At 42.1% G+C, this 22,723-nt stretch overlaps 1 protein-coding gene across 4 annotated transcripts in view; it reads right to left on the bottom strand.

Annotated features, from left to right (window-relative positions):
• Window positions 1–22,723, bottom strand: part of MYH10 (myosin heavy chain 10) — a 119,880-nt gene that overhangs the window by 35,426 nt on the left and 61,731 nt on the right. For 3 of the 4 annotated variants that reach the window (XR_008713072.1, XM_055576566.1, XM_055576567.1), the window contains 9 exons: window positions 20,613–20,676; window positions 18,681–18,779; window positions 16,872–17,015; window positions 16,525–16,620; window positions 13,232–13,350; window positions 12,450–12,602; window positions 8,439–8,612; window positions 5,839–6,012; window positions 5,231–5,345 (listed from right to left, as the gene is read on the bottom strand). Coding sequence is in view for 3 of the 4 variants with exons in the window: in XM_055576566.1 (XP_055432541.1) it covers window positions 5,231–5,345; window positions 5,839–6,012; window positions 8,439–8,612; window positions 12,450–12,602; window positions 13,232–13,350; window positions 16,525–16,620; window positions 16,872–17,015; window positions 18,681–18,779; window positions 20,613–20,676 (1,138 nt within the window). In the remaining variant the exon portion in view is untranslated. The remainder of the gene's footprint in view (window positions 1–5,230; window positions 5,346–5,838; window positions 6,013–8,438; window positions 8,613–12,449; window positions 12,603–13,231; window positions 13,351–16,524; window positions 16,621–16,871; window positions 17,016–18,680; window positions 18,780–20,612; window positions 20,677–22,723) is intronic. The other variant, XM_055576568.1, reaches the window with a different exon arrangement.

Here is a 22,723-nt window from a genome sequence, read left to right as displayed (position 1 = left end):
CAGCTCCATCAGTACCAGCTCCCCCCACCCCCACCCCCAAGGCCAAAGACGACCTACTGTGCAGGCGTCTCCTGTGGGCAGCCATCCCAGCTCACGGAGCAATCTTCGGCATCATCTATTCCTCCCTCCCACACCCTCACTTGCAACCTATTTTTTTCACAGTAGGTGATCTAGAACTGACAGCAGGAATCTTGGGTTAAAATGGGCATGTTTGTTTTAACATATTTTTTAAAACCTTTTGAGATGGATTTGGATCTCAGCATTATGTTCCAAAATCATGAAGGAAATTTTATAATATGAATTTGGCTTTATCTGAATTTTCACTTGACAGTTTCACTAAACAAGTAGGTTACATGATCTTCATTTACATTAGCCTTTGCCATGTTTAGGCTGTATTCTTTCTCTTTATTTATTTTTAAAGTACAGTTGATCTATAGGTTGGGCTGTATTTTAAACAGGGCTATGGACTCAAACCTTTAGGCTCAAATGTCTAATACTCAACTTCAGGTTCAAGGTACAGGTTCTAACACTCCACTCTTTGTCTCAATGTGCATAAATCTAGCCTTGTATTGACAGGTAGTACCTGGTCAGTTCAAAAGAAAACGCCAAGTAGCCAGATATGCACATCAATTCCAATTAAAAGGCATAATGATGAGTCCAACAAACATGAGATAATTATGCAATTAATTGTTCACAAAATGTTAATGACTTGAAAAAGAAAAAAAAAAATTCCTCCTTGGAGTTCCTTAGAGTTGAAAATCTAAAGGTAACTCAAAGACAAGGGACATATTATTTGGCACATCAAGCCCTAACAATTCCCTTAGAGGACTGGGTATCAGATGGCACTACTGGAAAAGGTGGGCACAGACCTTTTGCTATGCGGTGCTTTGGGCTACGCATAAAATAAGAAGCGATGTGTAGGCAGTAGCGATTGAATTGTTTATGCGCTCAAACAGTTGCCTTTAAGGATAATAAAACTGAGCATGAAATGAAGGTTCATGCAGGTCTATGAGCAAAACAAAAACAGAAACCCAGAAACCACCCCCCCACCCTTCCAGCCCCCCTGCCAGCCCCCCGCAAGTGCCTCCTCTGGGTTGAAACCCTTTGTGTCTGGAAGACCTACAGGCTTTATCCATTCACCTGGTGGCTCATGAAGACCAGAAACACTGTCATAGAAAGAAGCTCTCTGAATATTCTGAATCTCTAAAGCAGAGAAACAGCAAAAACAGGAGGACAGAAGGGCAGATACACAAACACTTCAGTTAGTGTGAGAGACATTTGACATCACAAGTCAACTTTGCAATCGGGCTACAGAAGTAGCTCCTCCAGGGCAGACCCCATGCAAACATTACTGTTTCAGAATTTGCACATCTGGACAAAGTTCTTTACAAAATAAATGAATACAGCTGAACCACTCCCAGCTCCAGGTGTGAGCATTATACAACGTATCAAAGGCAAATGGTTACCCCCATGTAAATGCAGGATGAAATTTAAGAGCAACAAGATACCATGTGCATTGTCTTTTATAATATTGTCTTGCAAATTATTAACAAATCAGGACAAAACTAATAGTAAGTTAGATTACTCTGAAAAAGGGGGCATTTACTATTAAAAATACACTGTTCTGTAATTTTATTTCCAATTCAGATTTTGGAAATATACTTTACTTCAAATACAAATAGTAACTACCATTATGGAAAACAAAATTCTGTTGTATAAAATGTTAAAGTAACAGTCAAATAATAACTAAGACGATACTTATTGATCATACCATTACTGATGAAAATATCTCAGGAGGCACATTTACAGGAAAATGTAATTTTTAGGTCTTTTCCCCCTGTATGTTAGCCCCTACAAGTAGTAAGAAATCACGTGTAGCTGCTAAGAGATTCCATGACATCTTTTAGCAAAAAGTTGGGCACTATGAGTCTCTAGGGCAGGGCTGCCACCAATAAATCTGAATTCTCCTGATCTGGCCTGGAGAAAACTCTGACACAAAGTCTATTTTAACACGAGTGTTTTATACTCAAGGTATTGCATCTTTGCAGGCAAACTACACTCACCCATCATATCCTCAAACATTCAGTCAACTTGTCATTTTCTGCTTTTGTACTGACATGGCTATAAAAATATGCAACTATTTTTACGTTTTTTTCCAGGACTATTTTTTTCCCAGAAGCTCTTCTTCTCCCAAGACATCCCTACATCTAGAGTGAACAAGATGAATTCTCCACCCTACAACCCTTTTCAAACTCCTGGGCCTGCCGCTGAGCTCACACATAAAACACGAAGTCCTCGCAATCGGGGAAGCCTGGCATCCGGTTCTGCTTGCCCCGCCCCCGCCCCACCCAACGGTGGGTCACCTTCGAGAATCTGTCACTCGGATTACACCAAGTGACTGCACCTGAGCTGACGGATGGCAAGACCTCCCGCTAAGAGCAGCAAACACGCAGGATGACTCTGGAGCAGACACTGGCACAGCCAGGGCACGCTCGGGGTAGGAGTCCACTTGGCCTGTTCAGACCGAAGTGGCGACATGTGCTCCCGAGCTGCCTGTGGAGAAGGGTGAGGCCCCGGGAGAGTAGCGCAAACAGCTGAGGACAGCTGGACAGGGCCCGGGCAGGACAGGAGGGCCCTGCAGGCCTCATGCCTTTCAGAGTTTCTGTCATCAAGTGAAAAACCTCTCTACAGCTCATTCGGGAAAGCATAAACAGACAGGTAAAGGCTCTCCAGACAGGGTCCTCCCTGTACCTGCGACATGGATACGTGTCACATCTTCACGGCAACTGCAACCTCCCCCTCCCTCCTCCACCAGATCTCTCATTCCTGAGACTTCTGACCTGGTGCGGACAAAGGCCCTTCTGTACCTGGACGGGGAGGGTGGGGCTGAGGAGGAGCTGGGAAGGAAGAAGCCAAGGCAGAGGCCCCTCCGTCCCGCTCCCGCTTCTGAGTGTGTCCTGGGAAAGCCCTGGGCGGGCGCAGAACAAGTCTTTCATGGTTCTGGGATCCGCCTGACTGCGGATGATCCTGGAACTTAGCTTGAGGCTGGACGAGTGAACGGGTCAGGGACTCAGCAGGTGATTCCCACCAAACTGCTTTTGGTCGAGCCCAGGACCTCCTGCCATGATTCCCCAAACACCTGCTTCTCTTCTCATTCAAAACGAAGAGAGAAAACCCACTTTTGAGACTTTAACGGTAGACCACTAGTTTCCTCTGTTCCTTTTCTCCTAGGCTTTGCTCTTCCATGCCCACTGCTTTTGTCCTCGGTCACCTTGCTCTGAACTCCTTGCTTCTGTGGTCTTTCACCCCAATCCATCCGACAAGCCACTGCCCGCTTTGCTTCTTCAAGTTCACACTGTGTTCCTACCCTGACCTACAAGCCTACTGATGCCATTCAGTTCATGAAGGCAAATCCATGGTACTGGCCAGAGGGTTTCTCTGTGGTCCAGCCTCCTCTGTCACCATTCTCATTTCCTGCAAAATTCGCTCCACCTTCTGGTCCCAGCCCTGCCCTAAAGCCTCAATGGGATTCTTACCCTGAGCTGGGATTTTCCACTTCTTCACTGTGATCATTCCTTCCACTGGCTCAACAACCCCTTTGCCCACACAAACATCACTTCTAAAAACACCACCCACCCCGACATGAGTTCAGGTAAACTTTGTTACTCTGTGGTTACGGCCCGATCAGGATGTAAATGCTCACTAGTGATGCTGGGAGACTGCCAGGCCCTTAGCACGTGCTCAGGAGACACTGGCTTTGTTTTTTCAACAAATTATTATTTTTCGAGGACAAGAAAGACTGCCTCCTCCTTCGTGACATCTGACCTTAGCACCCCAGGAACAAGGCAGGCCCCCTCCATTCTGCATGTGACAATCATCTCAGGGGTCACCAACACTCAGCAGTCATCCACATGTCTCACCCGCTTTGCTCTGAGACCTGAGCGAAGCTGGGGGGCCCCACACTGCCCAGGGCAGCACAACAATCCATTCCTGACTGAACACTACATTCCTGCCAAGCAGCGTCAGTCATTTTTGCCTCCTCTTCTTGGGATGTTTCCCACTGACTTGTGTGGTCTTCCTTGCCCTGTGGACCCAGTGGCCACCAGATCTCAGGGTCCCCTTTTCCACTCTAGACTCACAGCTCAGACCCACTCTCATACTTCCCAGAGCACAGGGCCGAGAGTCCCTCTGCTGCATGGGCACTGTGGACGCCACCTTGGGGTCCTGCCCTCTCCTCAGACCTCAAAGGCTGCCTTGGTGAACCAAGTTACTGCCAGCGACAGCGAGCAGCAGTGGCCACGTGCAGATGTCCACCCAGAGGGACAGTGATGAAAAGCTTGTTTCACCTGCTGGAAACCGCACCTTTCCCCTAGTCCCTGCCTGTGCAGTCTCACAGCCACAGTCTCTCTCCAGGACTCGTGCTGGAGCACATGCGCTGTGCCCACCCCCGCACTTGCTGGAGCTGACCTAAGTGACCTGACTAGACGGTCTTTGACATGGTCATCATCCCCAGCTCACTGTCTCTGTGGTCATTCTTTTCTTTCTCTTTGCCCTGATGGCCCTAAGCCCTCTGCCTTCTGGGTTTCTTTCTCGCTACCTGTGCAGAGACACCTAGGTGACGAGGTCTTGAGATGCTACAGAAAAAGCAGAAGTGAGCTGACAGGCCTGGGGTCAGGGTCACAGCCTAGGCAGGGACAGACTCGAAGCTAAGGTCCTCATGACCTGAGGCCAAGTGAAGTGGGGGGAACAACCAGGATGAAACATGTAGACAGCTAAGCTCAGAAAACGCTGGTCCCACTACAAACATGGACACAGGTGCTTTGCTCCTCTGGTCTACGATAAAGCCACTGAAACCGCCACCTGAGGACTGGTGGCGATAAAGACAACTGACCTATATGCAGATGGTCTGAGAATGCAGAGGCTTCCAGGGTTCTGCATCCCAACACCCCTGGGTTACGACTGTGTGGGGACCAGGCCTGAGGCAAACGTGCAGGTCTTATGGCTGTGCTACTAGAATGTTCCCACAGCATCTGACCAAGAAGGCAGATCTTGTTACTCAAGTTTCCTTAAAGTGGGTAAAATCCGACACAACGGCAGCCCTGCTCTAGGGAAATTAAAGAGCTTTAAAGTAAGAAAATATACACACATCTCTATGTAAAAGAACCGTACATAAGCCTTAACTGTAAAAGATTCCAGTCAAGCTCGATGACAAACACGAGCACATTCTTACCATCCTTCCAAAGCTCTGCCACGAATCTGTCAGAGGACTGGTGCAGGAGGGTGGCCACGTTGTCATTCAGGGGGTCCATGTTCTTCATCAGCCACTCATCTGCCTTGTAGTCCACCTGCCGGACCAGAGCCAAAGGCGGCAAGAGGGGGAAAAACAAAAGCAAGAAAAACATGTTCAGCCTTAACCCCAAACATTCACAGAACCTCTGCCAGGCAGAAGATGGCAACTTCAGGCTGAACCCAGGGTGCCTGGAGCACCACCCTGTTCCCTCCCCAGCAACCAATCAAAAGGAAGTCACATATCCTGCAGCCTTCAGCCTCAAAACCTTCCTCCCAAAGCACTGGGGAGCCTGGGGATTTTAAGCATGAGCTGCCCATTCTCACTGCTTGGCCGTGCAATAATCACCTCTCTCCCCGCTTCACCCCCACCTCTCCCCCTCCAAAATTCACGGAACAGTCCAAACAATGAGTGGTCCCAAAGGCGACGCATTTGCAGTAGGCACTGTATCTAAGGGTTTATAAACGTATGCCAGCACATTTGTTACAACCCTCACGAAAGGTAGCAAAATTTCAAGCATGGTACTTTTAATGGAATTCTTTCACTCTTACCTTCCCTGCATAATGGATAATGCAAAAATCAGCTTTGTCTTTCAATTGACGTGGTTTCTGAAACTTGGAGTGGGACCCTTGCTCTTGAACGAGCTTTTCAACAAAGGTCTTATCTGTGGCTTTAGGGAACCAGCACTCTTCATCCAGAAGGGCCAGCACGCCAGGAGGGTTAGCCTGATAACAGAGGCAAGAAGAACTGACATAGTTTGCACATCACTGCACGTGTAAGGATGTTTTCCACTGGGTTTGGCAGTTTAACTTCCAAAACAATTAGAGTTTCATGAATATCTATGGAAAGCAAACTTCGAGGATAACAGGTACTGCCAAACTATAACTGTAACGCAAATGCTGAGATCTCAAATGGAAGTAGCAAATAAGAGACACCAGAAAGGAAACGGAAGGTATAGAGAAACTTAGTCTTTATATTCAATAAACCCTCCACAACCTGCTTCAGACATTTTATATCCTATCCAGGTCAATTTAAGATTTCTGTTTAAGTGATGATTAAATGAGCATTTCACACCTTGTGAAATATTTAAAACTACAGTTAAGTAGAATATATGGAAGGTGATGATATAATTTATCAATTACTTTTTAGGTTTGTGTTGAGAGCCTGTGTTATTTCCCTCAACTCACTCACTGAAAAAAGCCTGAGAGACACAAAGACAGAAAGTAGACTAGCGCCTGGGGTGCTGAGGAGGGAACGGGCATGACCGCCAAACGTACCAAGCTTCTTTCTGGGATGATGAAAATGTTGTGGGATTAGACAGTGCTAATGGTTGCACAACGCTATGCTGAAGCTCACTGAGTTTTGTACTTCAGAAAAAATTTTAGGGTAGTGAACTCTGTCTCAAATAAAAAAATGTCCGGAGCGTGCTATTCTGGAAGGTCAAAAACCAATGGAAGGACTTCCTTTTTTGGGAAGCAAGTGGGCGTATACCTGAAAGCTAAACGAAATATTACGACAGTGACGGCCTATGCTAGAGAGGTTTGGGGTCATGGCTTACTGCCACACTGCAAACATGGCAAGCTTCTGATCCAAGACTGAACAGACCAATTCTAGGGTACCACGATGAAATCAGCATTTGGGATAAATCCCTACCAGTTTTCCTCAACTCACAGGCCCTTTGTATTTATTAGAGAAGAGCTAACTCTGTACAGATGATTAAAAAGTAACTGGAAGGACGTCTCTAGTGGTCCAGTGGTTATGTATACTCCTTGCAATGTAGAGGACATGGGTTTGATCCCTGGTCAGGGAACTAAGATCTCACATGCTGTGCAGCATCTAAGCCACAGCTACTGAAGCCTGTGTGTTACAACTAGAGAATCTGTGCGCCATAAGGAAAGATCTGGCATGGCGCAACAAAGATCCCGTGTGCGGCAACGAAAGACCTGATACAGCCAAATAAATAAACATTAAAAAAAAAAAAAAAGTAACTGGAGGTCCTAGTTAAACATGATTGAAATGTCATAACGTGGTCAGAGAAAGGCTGAGGTTAACAGAACAGGAGCAGGTAGAAGCAGCTGAAAGCCCAGGACTAAGACCCTCACTCCCCGGCTGTCTAGTTCCTGGCTCCTCTATCTAAAAGAATTTGCAGGGTTCAGAGATGCTGAAAGAACACTATAATCAAAGGCAAGCAGGTTTTTTTTTTTTTGGCAAGCAGGTTTAGTAGGGATCCTACAGAAGAGATGGGCCAGAGAGGCATTTAACTTGATTTTACCCACTCACGACAACCTTGAGAAATGAAGTTCTGGACTAAGGTAGGTGAAACACACATCTTTCTGCCATAATTTTTACATTTTTACTCTTTCAATGAAAATATTTCTAAATTCTGAAAGAGGAGTCCAAATATAATTTAATCTTTTCTAAAAGACTCCAAGACAGCATGACTCAGAAGATCCATAATTTTGTCTCCTTTTTATTTTTCCGATTTCATCCTTTAGTGTCAAGATCTCTGTTATCACTTTTCCTTTTAATTGAGGATTTCCAAAGAGTTGTTTGGGAGAAGATGTTTTGCCTCCTGGTCAGAGTTTCAGAAGAAGCTGGCCAGAGGCTGGGTTACGAGAGATCAGGACAGATGACAGTCTGGCAGGTGCCCCCCCAGAGTCATTGTTTGATATTTTCTTTCCAGAAAATACTGCCCTCACTCTACATTCTGAAAGGCTCCTCAAACGAATCATAATCCCGTATCATTCTACATGTTATTGTTAAATGTTTTACGATTATAAACTCATACATTGTAAAAGAGCACCTTTGTACTTATGAGGATAAGCTTCAGTGATCCCCCAAAATGGATCTGCATGACCCACCTAATTCATAGCTAGACATGGAACCGATAAGTCTTGGACATGTGCCTGGCTGAGCCCCACACCCACGAGAGGACAGTACACGACTGAGAGAAAAGACAGCTCGAGAAGGGTGTTACTTGCAGGCTCTTCACTTTTTAAATGGGTATTTCATCAAAGCATCCTAGTAAACTTAGATCAGAAAATTATCTTCACGCTGAGACAGGAACATTTCTGTCTCAGTTTATGGGAAGAAAAGCTCAAGGCACCGCCTGAACCCGGGTGGAGAGCTGGCCGGCAGGAGAGGGTCTTACAGGTCTCTCGATGAGGTCAATGCAGGGCTGCAGGTCGAGGCCAAAGTCAATGAAGTTCCACTCGATGCCCTCGCGCTGATACTCCTCCTGCTCCAGGATGAACATGGTGTGGTTGAAGAGCTGCTGCAGCTTCTCGTTGGTATAGTTGATGCACAGTTGCTCGAATGAGTTCAGCTGCGGAAGTGGGGCGGGGGAGAAGGAGAGGAGGGGGAGGAAGAGAGGACCAGTCAGCTTGTTCTCAAATGTTCTCGAGGAGTTATTAACCAGGTCTCAACTACCCTAGACTGATGAGGAGCTCTCTTAATCTACGCACAAGCCCCGCCCCCAGATCATGTTACTGAGAAGCTAAAATGAGAACATGATAAATTCAGTCTGCTATTGTAACTCAGTTCAGTTCAGCCGCCCAATTGTGTCCGACTCTGCGACCCCATGGACTGCAGCATGCCAGGCCTCCCTGTCCATCACCAACTCCCGGCGTTTACTCAAACTCATGTCCATAGAGTCGGTGATGCCATCCAACCATCTCATCCACTGTTGTCCCCTTCTCCTCCTGCTTTCAATCTTTCCCAGTATCAGGGTCTTTTCAAACGAGTCAGTTCTTTGCATCAGGTGGCCAAAGTATTGGAGTTTCAGCTTCAGCATCAGTCCTTCCAATGAATATTCAGGACTGATCTCCTTTAAGATGGACTGGTTGGATCTCCTTGCTGTCCAAGAGACTCTCAAGAGTCTTCTCCAACACCACAGTTCAAAAGCATCAATTCTTTGGTGCTCAGCTTTCTTTATGGTCAAACTCTCACATCCATACATGACTGGAAAAACCATAGCCTTGACTAGCCAGACCTGTTGGCAAAATAATGTCTCTGCTTTTTAATATGCTGTCTAGGTTGGTCATAGCTTTTCTTCCAAGGAGCAAAAGTCTTCTAATTTCATGGCTGCAGTCACCACCTGCAGTGATTTTGGAGCCCCCCAAAATAAAGTCTGTCACTGTTTCCCCATCTATTTGCCATCAAGTGATGGGACCAGATGCCATGATCTTAGTTTTCTGAATGTAGAGCTTTAAGCCAACTTTTTCACTCTCTTTCACTTTCACCAAGAGGCTCTTTAGTTCTTCACTTTCTAGCATAAGGGTGGTGTCATCTGCATATCTGAAGTTATTGGTATTTCTCCTGGCAATCTTGATTCCAGCTTGTGCTTCATCCAGCCCAGCATTTCTCATGATGTACTCTGCATATACGTTAAATAAGCAGGGTGATGTACTCCTTTCCCTACTTGGAACCAGTCTGTTGTTACAGTAGCTGACATACTCCTTTCCCTACAGATTGGTTCCAAATAGGGAAAGGAGTACGTCAGTTACTGTAACTGATTATCTACAAATAAAACCATTTTTACTAGTAAATGGTTAATGAAGAGAAATGAATAAATGAGAAAGTGAGAAAAATGAAAAAAGACTCGGGAAGGTCAGAGGCCAAGGAGGCAAGCGCATCTCTGAGCACTTTGCGGGTCTGGAGAACAGATGGGCTGCCGTCCTGTCCCCTCTGCTCCTTACTTAGGCCAGTAGCTCCAGAATGAGTTAGGAAAAAAATTAAAAAAAAAAAAATTTTCATCTGTTACAGACATTTCAGTTTTCCTCTGTGTGAACTCTGCCCATTTCTCCACAGTGCTGTTGATGGGACGAAAATGAAAGGATGAAGTACCAGGGGTAATTTTCTTAAAGCAACTGTGTTCTGTGAGAAGTACTCAGCCTTTTTTTCTGCCTCCATGCTGTACACACAAGTACCATGGGGCCATAAATAACCTCTTTCATTATAAAAAGTGATCTTCAATTACAGAAGGTTTAATCAATCCCCAAGGAATAGACTTATGGTCTGAAAAAGCCATTCCAATCTTCCCTGGGAGGTGCTGCACTCAGTGTTTCAGAATGAGCTCATGCTAGGAGGGCGGGGCAGCGTCTGCCTTGTTCAATGCTGTATTTCTGGTGAACCGCATCAGCATTTGCAGAGCGCCTGATAGTGGTGATGTTTATGTGAATGGATTTTTCTCTGCCTTAAGATCACGGGCTCTACTTAGTGCTCTACTCAGCCTGAGCTACCATGTATGATGGTATTTTTGTTGAATAAAGGTCTACTTGCCTTCCATATTTAAGCTACTAAAAATATTTTTAAATTATTTGTTTTTAAATTGGTTAATGCCTGGTATAAAATTTGAAATGTACAGAGAGTTGCACTGAGAAGTCTCACTCTGATCACCCGCTTGATCACTCTAATCAACCACTGTCACCTATTTTCTGCAATCTTTCCAGAAAGTCTGCGCACTCATAAATGTGTGTGCTACCTCGGCTTTTTAAGCTTAACAAAGTATCTTGGGGTCTGTACTATAAAGCCACCCCATTCTTTACAATGGGTGCACAATTCTCTACTTCATAGATATATGTCATAATTAATCAAATAAACCTCCTGTGGGGAACATAAATCTCCTAATGGTGGACAGTTAGGCCTTTTCCATTCTTTTCCCATGATAAATAATGCTCACTAAATAATTCTGCATTTTTAGTATCTAAAACATTTTTCTATTATGTATATTCATATCAAATCTGAAGTTCTACAGCTTTATGTTTTATATCTCTTAGTATCCTCTTTTCATTTCTTTTTCAGAATTTTACTATCTATGCGTTATTAATTTATTTTTCAAATTAGTTTTAGAAGCAGGTCACCTAGTCTTCCTCTACCCCTTAAAATTCCTATGAATAGTTTTTAAACAAGTATGTTCTATTTCAAGATAAATTTGGGGAAGATTTACACCCTTATAATGCTGAATTTTCTCACCCAAGAACAAGGCACATTTTTACATTTCTTCAAGTCTTTTATTTTTTACAGTAGCGCTGTAAAGCTGTCTTCAACTAAATCTTGCCCTTTTTTTCTCAAATTTATTCTTAGGTATTTCATCCGTTTTTTGCAGTTGGAAGTGGAGGTCTTTTTCTTCATTATATCTGCTGATTGTTTACATACAGGAAAGCAACAGACATGCAATTTGCATGCAGCCACCTTTCATGATTTTTCAGTTATTCAGAAATCAATACATATTAAAGCAATCTCTTATAGTGTTAGTGGCAGTTTGGTGGATAAAACTACTATACCATAACAGTTCAGATTTTATGAGGACAGACATAATCCAAAAGGGTTCATTTCAAAACAAGACAATTCAATATCCAATTGGCCAAAGTATCACCCTGATCCCAAGAAGTACTTATGCCTTACTATATAATCGATCTATCAAAAGAGAGATAAAGTTTTACATTTTTAGGAGACCAAAATTTTATCTAGGTTTTAGCAAAACCACAGTAGGTATGTGAATACAAACCTTTGATGGATGATTGATGCTGTTCGGAGAATCTAGTCAGATTAATAATGAAATATATTGAAACACATCAACAAATGCTGTGGGTGTGTCTTCAGAACAGAGACCATCACGTCTCTTCATTTCTCCATCTCACACGGCTGCTCCCAACCCCCACCCAAACCACCATCATCTGGCCCCTGAGCTCTGACACCACCACCCTCCACACACTCCCCATGTCTGCTTTTCCATCTCACACTCTGTTTCCAGCTCCTCCACCCCTCTGGTCAGCTACGTCTAGTCACCCTGGCTTTTGGCGGTTTCTAACATCTAACAAATTCTCTCCCACATAGGGCCATTAGACCTACTCTCATGTCGCCGGGGATTCTTCCTGAGGCTGGGCTTCTCATGCTGAGCTCTTAACAGCTGCGAGCACACTTTGCACTGTGGGTCTCCCCAATTCCTTCATCACAGCCCCTTTCTCACTTCATTATTCAAAATCCCGAGAATTTGGTGGTTTTTCAGTTTGACTCTCTACTAGAATGGCAGGGACTGTACCTGCTTATCTGCCGTCATATCCCTGGTGCCTGGCACTGCAGCTGGTACCCTGTGAGCCTGGAAGATTATTTGATGAAGGAATAAACAGAAGCAAGAAGAGCAGGAGGGAGAGTGACATACCTCAAAAATCTCAAATCCAGCGATGTCCAGGATCCCAATGAAGGAGGCCCCTTGCCGTTTGGTCCTGTCCAGAGCTTTATTGATGCGGTGAACGAGCCAGCGGAAGAGCCGCTCATAGGTAGCTTTTGCCAAAGCTTCTACTGCAAAATCTGCCTGTAATTAGACAACAGCAACCTTTTAGTCTGAAAATAATCTCAGCAAAACAGTAAAAGCTGTTAGATGGAAGGAATTTAATGATCTACAGTGCTGTCCAAACCCTAAAAGAGTACTTACCGCTTAATCATGTCTCAGTTTTATACATCAACAGAGGATATTAGTACAATTAGATACAGAGTGGAGATAATCAATGTAGGAGATGGATGAAAATGCCCTGTAAAAATGACTTCCTCCCCCTGCCCCTGGGCTTCTGTGCAGCATTATAAGCCCAGAGTTCACCATGAAACAGGTGATTCTAACTCCTGCATTCCCGGTGCTGTGCCCTCCTCCCTTGACAGGAACAAGGGATCAGTCAGGGCAACCCCCGCTGGGTGGGATGCTGGGGTACACAGCTTTTTCCTCCTGGATGGTTCATCTACCTGGGGAAAATTCAAGGTTATATTTCAAACTTCCTTTTTTATAAGTCACCTCTAAAAATTTTCTGTGAGGAAACAGTCAACTAGTACCAAGAAACATCTGGATGATGGAGCTTTTATTGGTTCCATTTGCTACATGCCAATCAGAAGGTGTCACGACCACGGTTATCAATCACTCAAGCAACTGTGTGATAACTGCGTTAAACTTACTTGTTCTTTGGTCTGGGCTTTCTGCACGTAGTCTCGGCCGACCTTGATCCGGGGGGTGAGAATGGCCCGAGTGAACTCCATCACATTCATGCCAAGAAGATGGCAGAGCTTCTGTGCAACTACAGGGTAAAAGGCCTCCTAAATACCAGGCTTCTCCTTACCGATCTACTCACAGCACATTCAATAAACACTTGAAACACCTTAGTAATCACCTAATTGTGTTAAGAAATTAAATATAAGTTTTAAAGTTAGACAGGTGTTAGGTCTCATAAAAACTACCTTCATCCTTTCATATTAACAACACTTATCCTTAGGCCATAAGAGATGATTAGTCAGCAATTACTTACTCTGGATAGCTTAATTGAAGTTACTAAGTCTTAGAACTCATGGATAATGCAGAGAATGAGAAAAATGGTGTTCAAAATATTTTAAATCATCATGTTACCAAGATAATTTGTCATGCTTACAGAGTGATCCTAGTACTTTAGTAGGCAAGAAACCTAAGGGATTTTAAAAATCAATTATTTGATTACATGGCTCACATTAAAAAGCTGCTAATTTTGTTACTGTGGATTCTCACCAAATTTAGGGCACTTTCCTCAACACAAGTTCACTGCCTAATGTCACTAAGGTCCAACAAGTGTTCCAATTACTAATAAATGTTTAAGGGTTAAAATAACAATAAAATTCTCTAAGGAGGAACACATTTGAGTCATATAAAGGCACAACCAAGTTCATTCTCAAAGATGCACTGCATCCCACTCCCCTGATCCAAGTCAACTGCTGGCCACCCAGCAGCACCCCTGGGTGGGCAGGGAGGCTGTGCCTCAGGGACCAACACTTCCTTTGGTTTATGAGTCTTCTCAGCAACTACCCTCCTCACCCTCTACCATCCTGGCCCCTTTCAGTTAATGTACATATGTATGCATGTGTGTACATGCTGGGAAGCTGAAAAATACACCCAAGTAGAAAAAGCAAATTGCTCACATTCTTTTTTGTGATGATAAGCTTCATTTTAGCAGCTAAAAAACACACTTTATAGAGTGACTCTATCTGGGCTTACTCTCCTCCACAAGGAAAACAAGTTCCCTTACTACATTTTCTACTTCTAAGCCTTATTACTCTGCTATTTGCCACTTTTGTTTTTCTTTATAGTCATTTTCAATCTAAAAGGTAACAATCGGCCTACATCGCCGAGGAAACTCCAGTGGGGAGCAGGTAAATGTCTGGGTGTCACTGGGAACAGAGCCCTTCTCCCTGACTGTGCCCCGTGGGCACTGAGCACATGCCTCTGGCGCCCGCCACCCCACAGATCAGCAGTTAGACCTGGCAGGCTTTGCTTGGTTTTCATAGTGGCAATAATGACCCTAATTTCCCAGTTCTCACCTGCTCTGTTTGTGACTGTTTTTCCAGATTTTAATCTAGTTTCACATTCCCTTATATCCAAAGCCCAGTAACTGGAATGTGCTCTTCCTTTTGGTTCATTATTATGTTTGTGATAAATTTCTGTGACTAGATGTACTTTTCTTGTTCAAATCTGTGGTGCTTCTGGTGCTACACGTTAACAGCTATTTGCTGTATTTACCTTATTCATCGGTGTGAGGGGGTGGGTATGGGGTGGGGAGGATGAGGAAGAATGGTCCGGAGTGATGTGCTAATGAAGGTAATTTTAGTTTTAGTCCTATTAATGATAGCAGAGAATAAGACTTTTCTGAAAAACGCCATTTTGATACCAACATGTAAAAATGCCATGGGAAATTAACATATAATAATATATTAACCTGATGAAAAAAGCCGGTCACAAAAGACAAACACAGAATGATTCTACTTATACAAGGTACCCAGACTCGTCCTATTCATAGAGACAAAGTAGAATGGCGGTTGCTGGGGGAGGGGGATATGGGGACTTGTTTTAGAGTTTAAGTTTGCAAGATGAAGTCTAGAGAGTGACTGCATGATAATGTGAATATATATTACTGAACTATATGCTTAAAAAAGGGTTAAAATGACAAGTTTTGTTATGTGTAATTTTACTAGAATAAAAAAACTTTAAATACTGATAATCTGAAAGACTCTGGTAAGAGAAAGCAGAAATATCACCAATACAAACAGAAGTCCAGGTGTATGTATCCACTTCAAGCCCTCATTTTCTGATCCTGAGTTGAGCATCAGACTGAAATGTTTACAAATGAAGTATCTGGGATTTGCTTTGAAATAATCTAGGAAAGGGGAAGTGGTATAAATGAAACACAGGCCATGCATGGGTTGGTGGTCGTCTACGCCAGGAGACAAGAACGTGGTAGGAGGTCCTTCCACTTTGCTCTCCCCTCTCACACGTTTAAATTATGCTGTAATTAAAAAGTACAAACTCTGGCACACTGCAACAGTGCAAGTGTTAATCAACCACCACTACTACCTAATATAGGTAATTATTCAAGAAAATTTATAGAGTTGTAATTTTTTAAAGCTTCTTATTCAATAAAAAGCAATTAATTTGTTACTTCTATTACTGGGGATGTAATGAACAGCCATGAGGCAATGACATTGGAGCCATTTTGGCTTTTAAAAAACAGTTGTTCTATAAACGAATCAGGAAAGGAAAAGGAGAGAAGGATGCTCCTGGGAGGCAAAAGAACGTTCTGGTGACCAAGCACTGAGTCAACACACAGATGCGTCAGCTTTGTGTCTCCAGACTGTCGGAAGCAGACCTCACAAGGCTTGCAAACACATTTTGAAGTGAAGTCGCTCAGTCGTGTCCAACTCTTTGCAACCCCATGGGCTGTAGCCCACCAGGCTCCTCCATCCATGGAATTTTCTAGGCAAGAGTACTGGAGTCGGTTGCCATTTCCTTACGGTTCACAAATTTTTGTTTGTAACTGCTGTGAATTTCAATCCATTTTCAATATTTACAAGTTTGAAAATTTTCTATTAAAATCTAGGTTTCCACCTTTCTCTGAAAAATCAGTTCTGGTTGGCAGCCCTGGACCTGCATTCTGGCAAGGAGAAAAACGGCTGGAAGCCAACAGCTGCAGCTCCCTTAGGGACGAGCCGTGTGGTCTCTTCAGCCCACCCCCAAGTCCTAACCCCCGTCACTAAGGCAGGGTCCCCACACCCGCTCCTCAGCTGGCACTCCATCCTCCTCCCTCCTTTCTGGAATCAGACTGACCCTTATGTAGGCATGTGGAGCCTCGTGGGAGACACCTCAAGATGCTTTTATGCTCGTGTTGTAACACATTTTTGGAGAACACAACAGGCCACAGAAACAGAAATAAAATCAGTGTACATCAGCCTACCTGTATTTTCCGGCATGGAGGCTTGATCAGTGTTTCGCTCCTTTTTGAAAGAAATATTTCCAAACTGAAGCACTGAAGATACCACTTTAAGCATTGCTGTATGTTGATATAAAAAGAAAAAAAAAAGTAAGATATGACATCAAAACGTAGAGGACATATTCTAATGTATTTTGTGCTAAAAATTAGCTATACAAAACTTTTCAGAAAGACGAATCTCAGGATTTCATAAAATTAAGAGGCAGGTCCCATTAATTTCACAATCATTTTCTAGTTTCGGTTTTTTACCCCTAATTTATAAGTCTTGGTAAAACTGAGCATCAGAATCTTATTAGAGAAATCATACATACACAGAATCTCTTCATGGGAGAAGCCCATTATATGCATTGCCTCCATTGTCTCCTGGAAGTTATCTTTGTCTTGTTGTCCCGGAATAGGAATATAGCCATTGGAGAGAAATCTGTAGTTATTAAATCCTTCAAGGAGCAAATCAGCTGAAAGAAAACAGAATACAATATCATAAATAGTCATCAACAGACTGAAGCACAGCCCCATCTTCAAACTGGACCCACAGGACAGAAAAACATCTAATCCACCACCACCACCGGCTTTTGCTTCCTTTACATTCTTACATTAAATACAGTCTTCCATGATCTGTACAATGAAAGAAATGATGATGTAAACAACAGAAATCTCAACAGGGGCTTTGGGGACAGTGGTTTATACAATATTATATTTGAAATCAGATAGCTGGGAAATGATACCAATTTTCCAGATAACTAAACTTTATTGTTTTCAGATTTAAATACTTCAGACATCTTTTGAGGAGAAGCCTTCAAACCCGTATTCTATGTTCCTGGTGTGGAACATGGGCCCGCCAAGTCCTGTGCCCAGCCAGCACCCTGGACCCTTTCTCCAGGCCAGGCTGCTTAGTGGTCCATCTGCCTTTGAGAGCGAGGGCTGACGTGGCACTAGTCTGACAGGGTTTTATAACAGACACGCCCACTGACTCTTAACTTCAGGGGACATGAATAGGCAAGAACAAGCTCCTTTTCAATAAATGTGTTCTTAAGAAAAGAAGAGCGTGCAAAACAGTAAAACATGGTTTTTCCTACAATAGATGTTATCTGTGCTTCTGGCTTTCTATGTCACTGGCTCTCCTGCAGAGAACTCCTGATCACACCAACCCCTTAATTCTTATCTACATCACATGGAGCTTCCACTGGGTATTGCTTTAAAAAAAAAAAAAAAAAGAAAGAAAATTCCTTCTTTTAACAGTTATTTTCTTTTTTTTTTTTTTTTTTAACAGTTATTTTCTTGATTCATTACTGCTTTCAGTCTGCCAGGCTGAAAATGAGGGTTCTCTTCCCTTTAGCATTACCCACTGCATAACCTTGAAATTTTAGTCTCTCAACGGCAATTACTCTATTTATTGCTTTTTTTTTTTCCTTGCAGGTCTTTAACTAATTTCTGAGTTAAATGCTTCCACAGATGATCCATGGTTAGTAAAAGCCTAGATCTCAAGTGAGAAAAATATCATAGGGTTTTATATGTCTATTGTGATATCTAAATAACATACATACTAATTCTAGAGAAGCAGCATTTACTCTGAGACTCAGAAGAAACCAAAAAGTTGTGCATCTTCTTCTGACCCAGCAAAATTCTGACCCAGGAAAGAACTTACTTTTTACCTTGTCCAACTCTAAATTTCTGGTCTTTGTGATTCACAAAATAAACAAAAATCCACACAGGCTCTTTCTAGTACTACTGGAAGCATAACATACATTCAGTTGTAAATCTAGGAATACACACATGTATTCAATTTAACTTTATTAAATAAATTTATTTATTACTTTTATATTTACAAATTTTGAAACAATATTTGTATAAAACACATCATATGCCTTCAAATTTAAAATTATTTTAAAAGAAAAGTACAAAAGATAATATAACACCACCCATATGCCTGCCACTTAAAGTACCTATCCCATGGCTTGAAGTTCAATTTCACTTTCATAATTGAGCCAGCTAGAATTTTGGTGTGTGTGTGTACATAATTCTACAATTGTTCTCTTTCTCAAAAAAAAGTATTATAAAAGATAGTCAACTGAACATAAAACAGTAAAAAAAAAAAAAAAAAAAAAAAATCTGTAACTTACACTTCAGATGTTCTCCTGCTCCAGATAACAATTGGTAAAAGATATGAAAAGTACGCTCATCTTTTGCTTGACGAACAGCACGAGATTTTTCCAGAAGGTCTGAGCAACGGTGGTTAAGGGTGACAATGAAAAGGTGGTCTCCTCTCAGTGTACACATTTAATTTGTAAGATTTTTCTTTCTTTAGAATACAGTAACTAATCTGCAATGAATCACTCTAAATGATGGAATTTTGTATGTGGAAAAAGAAAAGACATGCAATTTCTGTTTCTCACTAATCTTCTAGAACCTCTGAACTTGCAGGGAGCTTGAAGATCAGAGCGCTTCCCTAACCCTCCCTCCACCCACACTACCCTGACTTGGATTATGTTCAAAGAACACAGCTCTACACAAGGAGCCGTGAGATGCTATAAAAAAAAGGGAAGCCCAAAAAAAAAAAAAAAGGGAAGCCAAGTTGTCTGAGGTGGAAAAGCCTTTAAACAGCAGACTTATTATTGCAATTTCACAAAGAAGGAAACCAGGGCACAAAGAAATTACTCAAACAGCACAGTCAGAAACCAAAACTTTGCTGGACTCCAAAATGTGTGTAACTCTGGTACCACTCCAGTCAGTTAGTACCCGTGTGTCAGAACACCGCAGCCCCGTGTGGGTATTTGGGGAGCGGATCTGGGGCCTGTTTGGTTTCTCTGTCCACTGAGTCTGGATGCTCCTGGAATATCTCTGCATTGACAGTCACACTGGACTCCCAAGAGTCTCAGTTCCACTGCTTTGGGAGGGAATTATCTCTGAATTAAATCTTCCTGGGGCCACCAAAGCAAACTGTGTATGTGCATATAGCCTTATTTTAATTAAAAATTGGACTATCCCAAATACACCCTCCACATTTGGTGAAGAGTGCATGCACATGAAGGATGCTCTTCAACATGAAGAGACTCTAGCACAGCGGTTGCCAACCCTTTTGGCACCAGGGATTGGTTTTGTGGAAGATGATTTTTCCATGGCCCAGAGTGGGGGTGGTCTGGGGATGATTCAAGCGCGTTACATTCATTGTGCACTTTTTTCTATTATCATTACATTAGTTCCACCTAGGATCTTCAGGTGTGAGAGGCTGGGGACCCCTGCTCTGGATCCATGTGCCTGTCATGTTCAAGTGTTTGTTTTGTTTTCTGGCTCTGAGCATATTTAGAGACATAAAATATAGTTCTGAATTAACAGGAAAAATCCAATCCATCCCTGACCCGAGGGACAGAAACAATATCTATCACAAAGAGTATTAACAAGTATAGAGAACTTCAGCTGTTATTTCCTAACTGGGACATTATCATTCAGAATCATTTCTAATTTATTCTTTTTAATCAAACTAATTCTCTCTATAGATCCATCATTCCTTAAGGCTACTCTATGCTTGTGACATTTCTTAGGACTAGTCTACGTGTTTGACCTTTTTTTCCCCTCTGACTTTATTCTGCTTAACACTAAGTGAAACTGCTTCAACTCTGTAGATTATAAGGTTTGTCTCAATGGGACATGGTCACTCTACTAATATCAAAAGCAGATAGGGGAAAAAATGGGCTAATACAGCAGGAACTGAAGATGTTATTCACCTAAATGTGCTATGAGCACACAAACACTTCCTGGGTCCATTTGCCTGTTCAAATGCCTGTACAGATGTACAGGTGTTCTCACCTTAGTGGGACCCTCCACTTGCCCAGCCACACGACCAGACCATGACCCAGTGTCAAAAACAAACAACAACAAAATATCACTTTGGAGTTCATATTCAGTAGTTGAAGGTATCTAAACAAGTCACAATTTCTCTGGGCTTAAGTTTTATCATCTGGGAAATGGAAGAGGCGTCACAGAGGATGGCCACCAGGCCGCAGGAAGATTAAATCATTCTCTATTTTGAATAATGCAATTATGAAAAAGGATACATGTTTCAATGTTGGCCCCAACGATATAGCCAGTTACATCAAAGTTGATCCGAATAAACTTGCCCTGAAAATAAATTACAAAAAAAAAAGCTGAAAATAAATTAAGGACACAGGAGATCTGAACACTATAATAAATAAGCCAAAGTTACTCTGTCATGTATCCACAAGTTGGTTACAAAAATGGAATCTTAAATATATTATCCCAAATAAAAGGAAAAGAAAAAGCCTCAATAAACTTAGGGCTGGGGAAGGTTACTTTACTGGACATAATGAAAATAAAATGCTAACCATTTAAAACTTTTTAAAAGCTCTTCTAAATAATCTGAAAGATTTTAATAGCTTTAAAAGAACACTGCATCCAGTCCTCTAATGCTAGATTTGAGAAAAGTGAAAAATAAAGATGATTTTCTAAAAAAACAGAAATTCATTCAAAGAAAAACAAGAGAAAAGTTGAACAGACCATAAACACAGAAAATAATAAAATATAATTACTCCTTTAAAAATGATGGCTTGGTCTTAAATAGTTTAGCAAATTCCTTAGGGAATATTGAATTGTCTTACTACACACATAACTGTTTCAGGGAAACAGAAAATAGTGATTCTTTCACAATCCATTTTATAAAGTTATCATAACACTGAATACACAAGCTGGCAAACATATCATAAAAACATATGAGAAAGCAAAATAAAAGTAAATATCTTACTTGCAAATATAGATATAAAAGGCCAAATTAAATATACTTTGTAAAACCAAGAAACACAACAATGATCGAGAATCCCAGGACTGCTAAGGACTGATATTCGTAAACATACTACAACTATTCATCACAGGAAAAGGCAAGGGATGGGACGACTTTCTCGGTGGACGTGGACAAGCAGATTCCAAAATTTAAGGGAAATGAAGAAGACCTAAAGAAAGTCACAATGATTTTGAGAGCTCTAGGACTTGCACTACTTGATTTCAAGAAGCTATAGGATAATTAAGACAGCTATAGCATTGTTAAGAAGGTGTGGTACTGGTGTATGGACAGAGATACAGCTCAACAGAGCAGTGTACAGTCCAGGAACTGAAAGCCTTGCTCTGCGCAGGAAAGGCGTGGCTAGTTGATACAGCTCAAGTATCATGCCATCACAGTGACAGATGCACATTGCACTCCGGGTCTGCTTTGGAGGCCACTACACCCCAAAGTGTTTGAGAGGGAGGTAAAAAACATAATTCCTGGATGAAGCAAAAGCATTTTGTGAAAAACAGCCTCTTAGCACCTCTCAAATAGTTATGTATAAGTCACTCACTATGTTTATAAATTATCAAAACACTGGCTAAACTGAAACAACTCTGGACATGGGTCTAACATCTGTAACTGAGTATACGTGGACAACAGAATACATTAACAGAACGCGAAGCTGAAAAAGAGGATGGTGACACCAACATCGGCAGCACCCTCAAGCCGAAAAGCGGATCTTTGTGTCACAGAACTTAAGGAGGCAACACTTTAAATTCTATCGACTACCACGCAAATCCATCTTTAAGAGGCTGCTGTGAGCATTTAGCAATTACTTCCATAGAGAATTTGTTAATTACTTTAGAGTCACAAAATAAAAATGACAATTTGCTTGCTTATTTGCTTAGTTTTATTTCATGAAGGGAGACAAAGTTTTGTTTGGATTTTTTTTTTTAAACAGGAGAAAAAACTTTTCCTCCTTTTCAGATGGACTAGTGATATTATGTAAGCAGACTTAATAATAACAGTTAATACAAATAACAGTTAATAAAAATAAAATGGTTGAGGCATTGAGAGACGCTGACACAATGCTCCCAACTCCAGGAGAAGCAAGGCCGTGCTTTTTCAGCACCTGCACAACAACGTGGCCCAAGCGCGTCCAGGGGGCTGAGAGACAGTGCTAAGGGAACAGAGAAAGGATTCCCCTGATAGTCGGGTGGAACTGATAGTCTTTCGGTTTATCAAGTACATTCATTAGCTTCAAGATGAACAGAAATTTAAAGGGAGGTTCTGTGCTTGTCTCGAGTTCTCTTAAAATAAAACTACTACAGAGAGTAGCAGTCCATGATAACAGTGCAGTCTGATTTCAACTTCTAAATTGTAAGGAAA

This window comes from Bubalus kerabau, chromosome 4 (assembly GCF_029407905.1).
Source record: "Bubalus kerabau isolate K-KA32 ecotype Philippines breed swamp buffalo chromosome 4, PCC_UOA_SB_1v2, whole genome shotgun sequence".
NCBI classification, from domain to species: Eukaryota; Metazoa; Chordata; class Mammalia; order Artiodactyla; family Bovidae; genus Bubalus; species Bubalus kerabau.
Note: the sequence above shows the minus strand (reverse complement) of the source record. Positions and strands in the feature narration are given on the sequence as shown.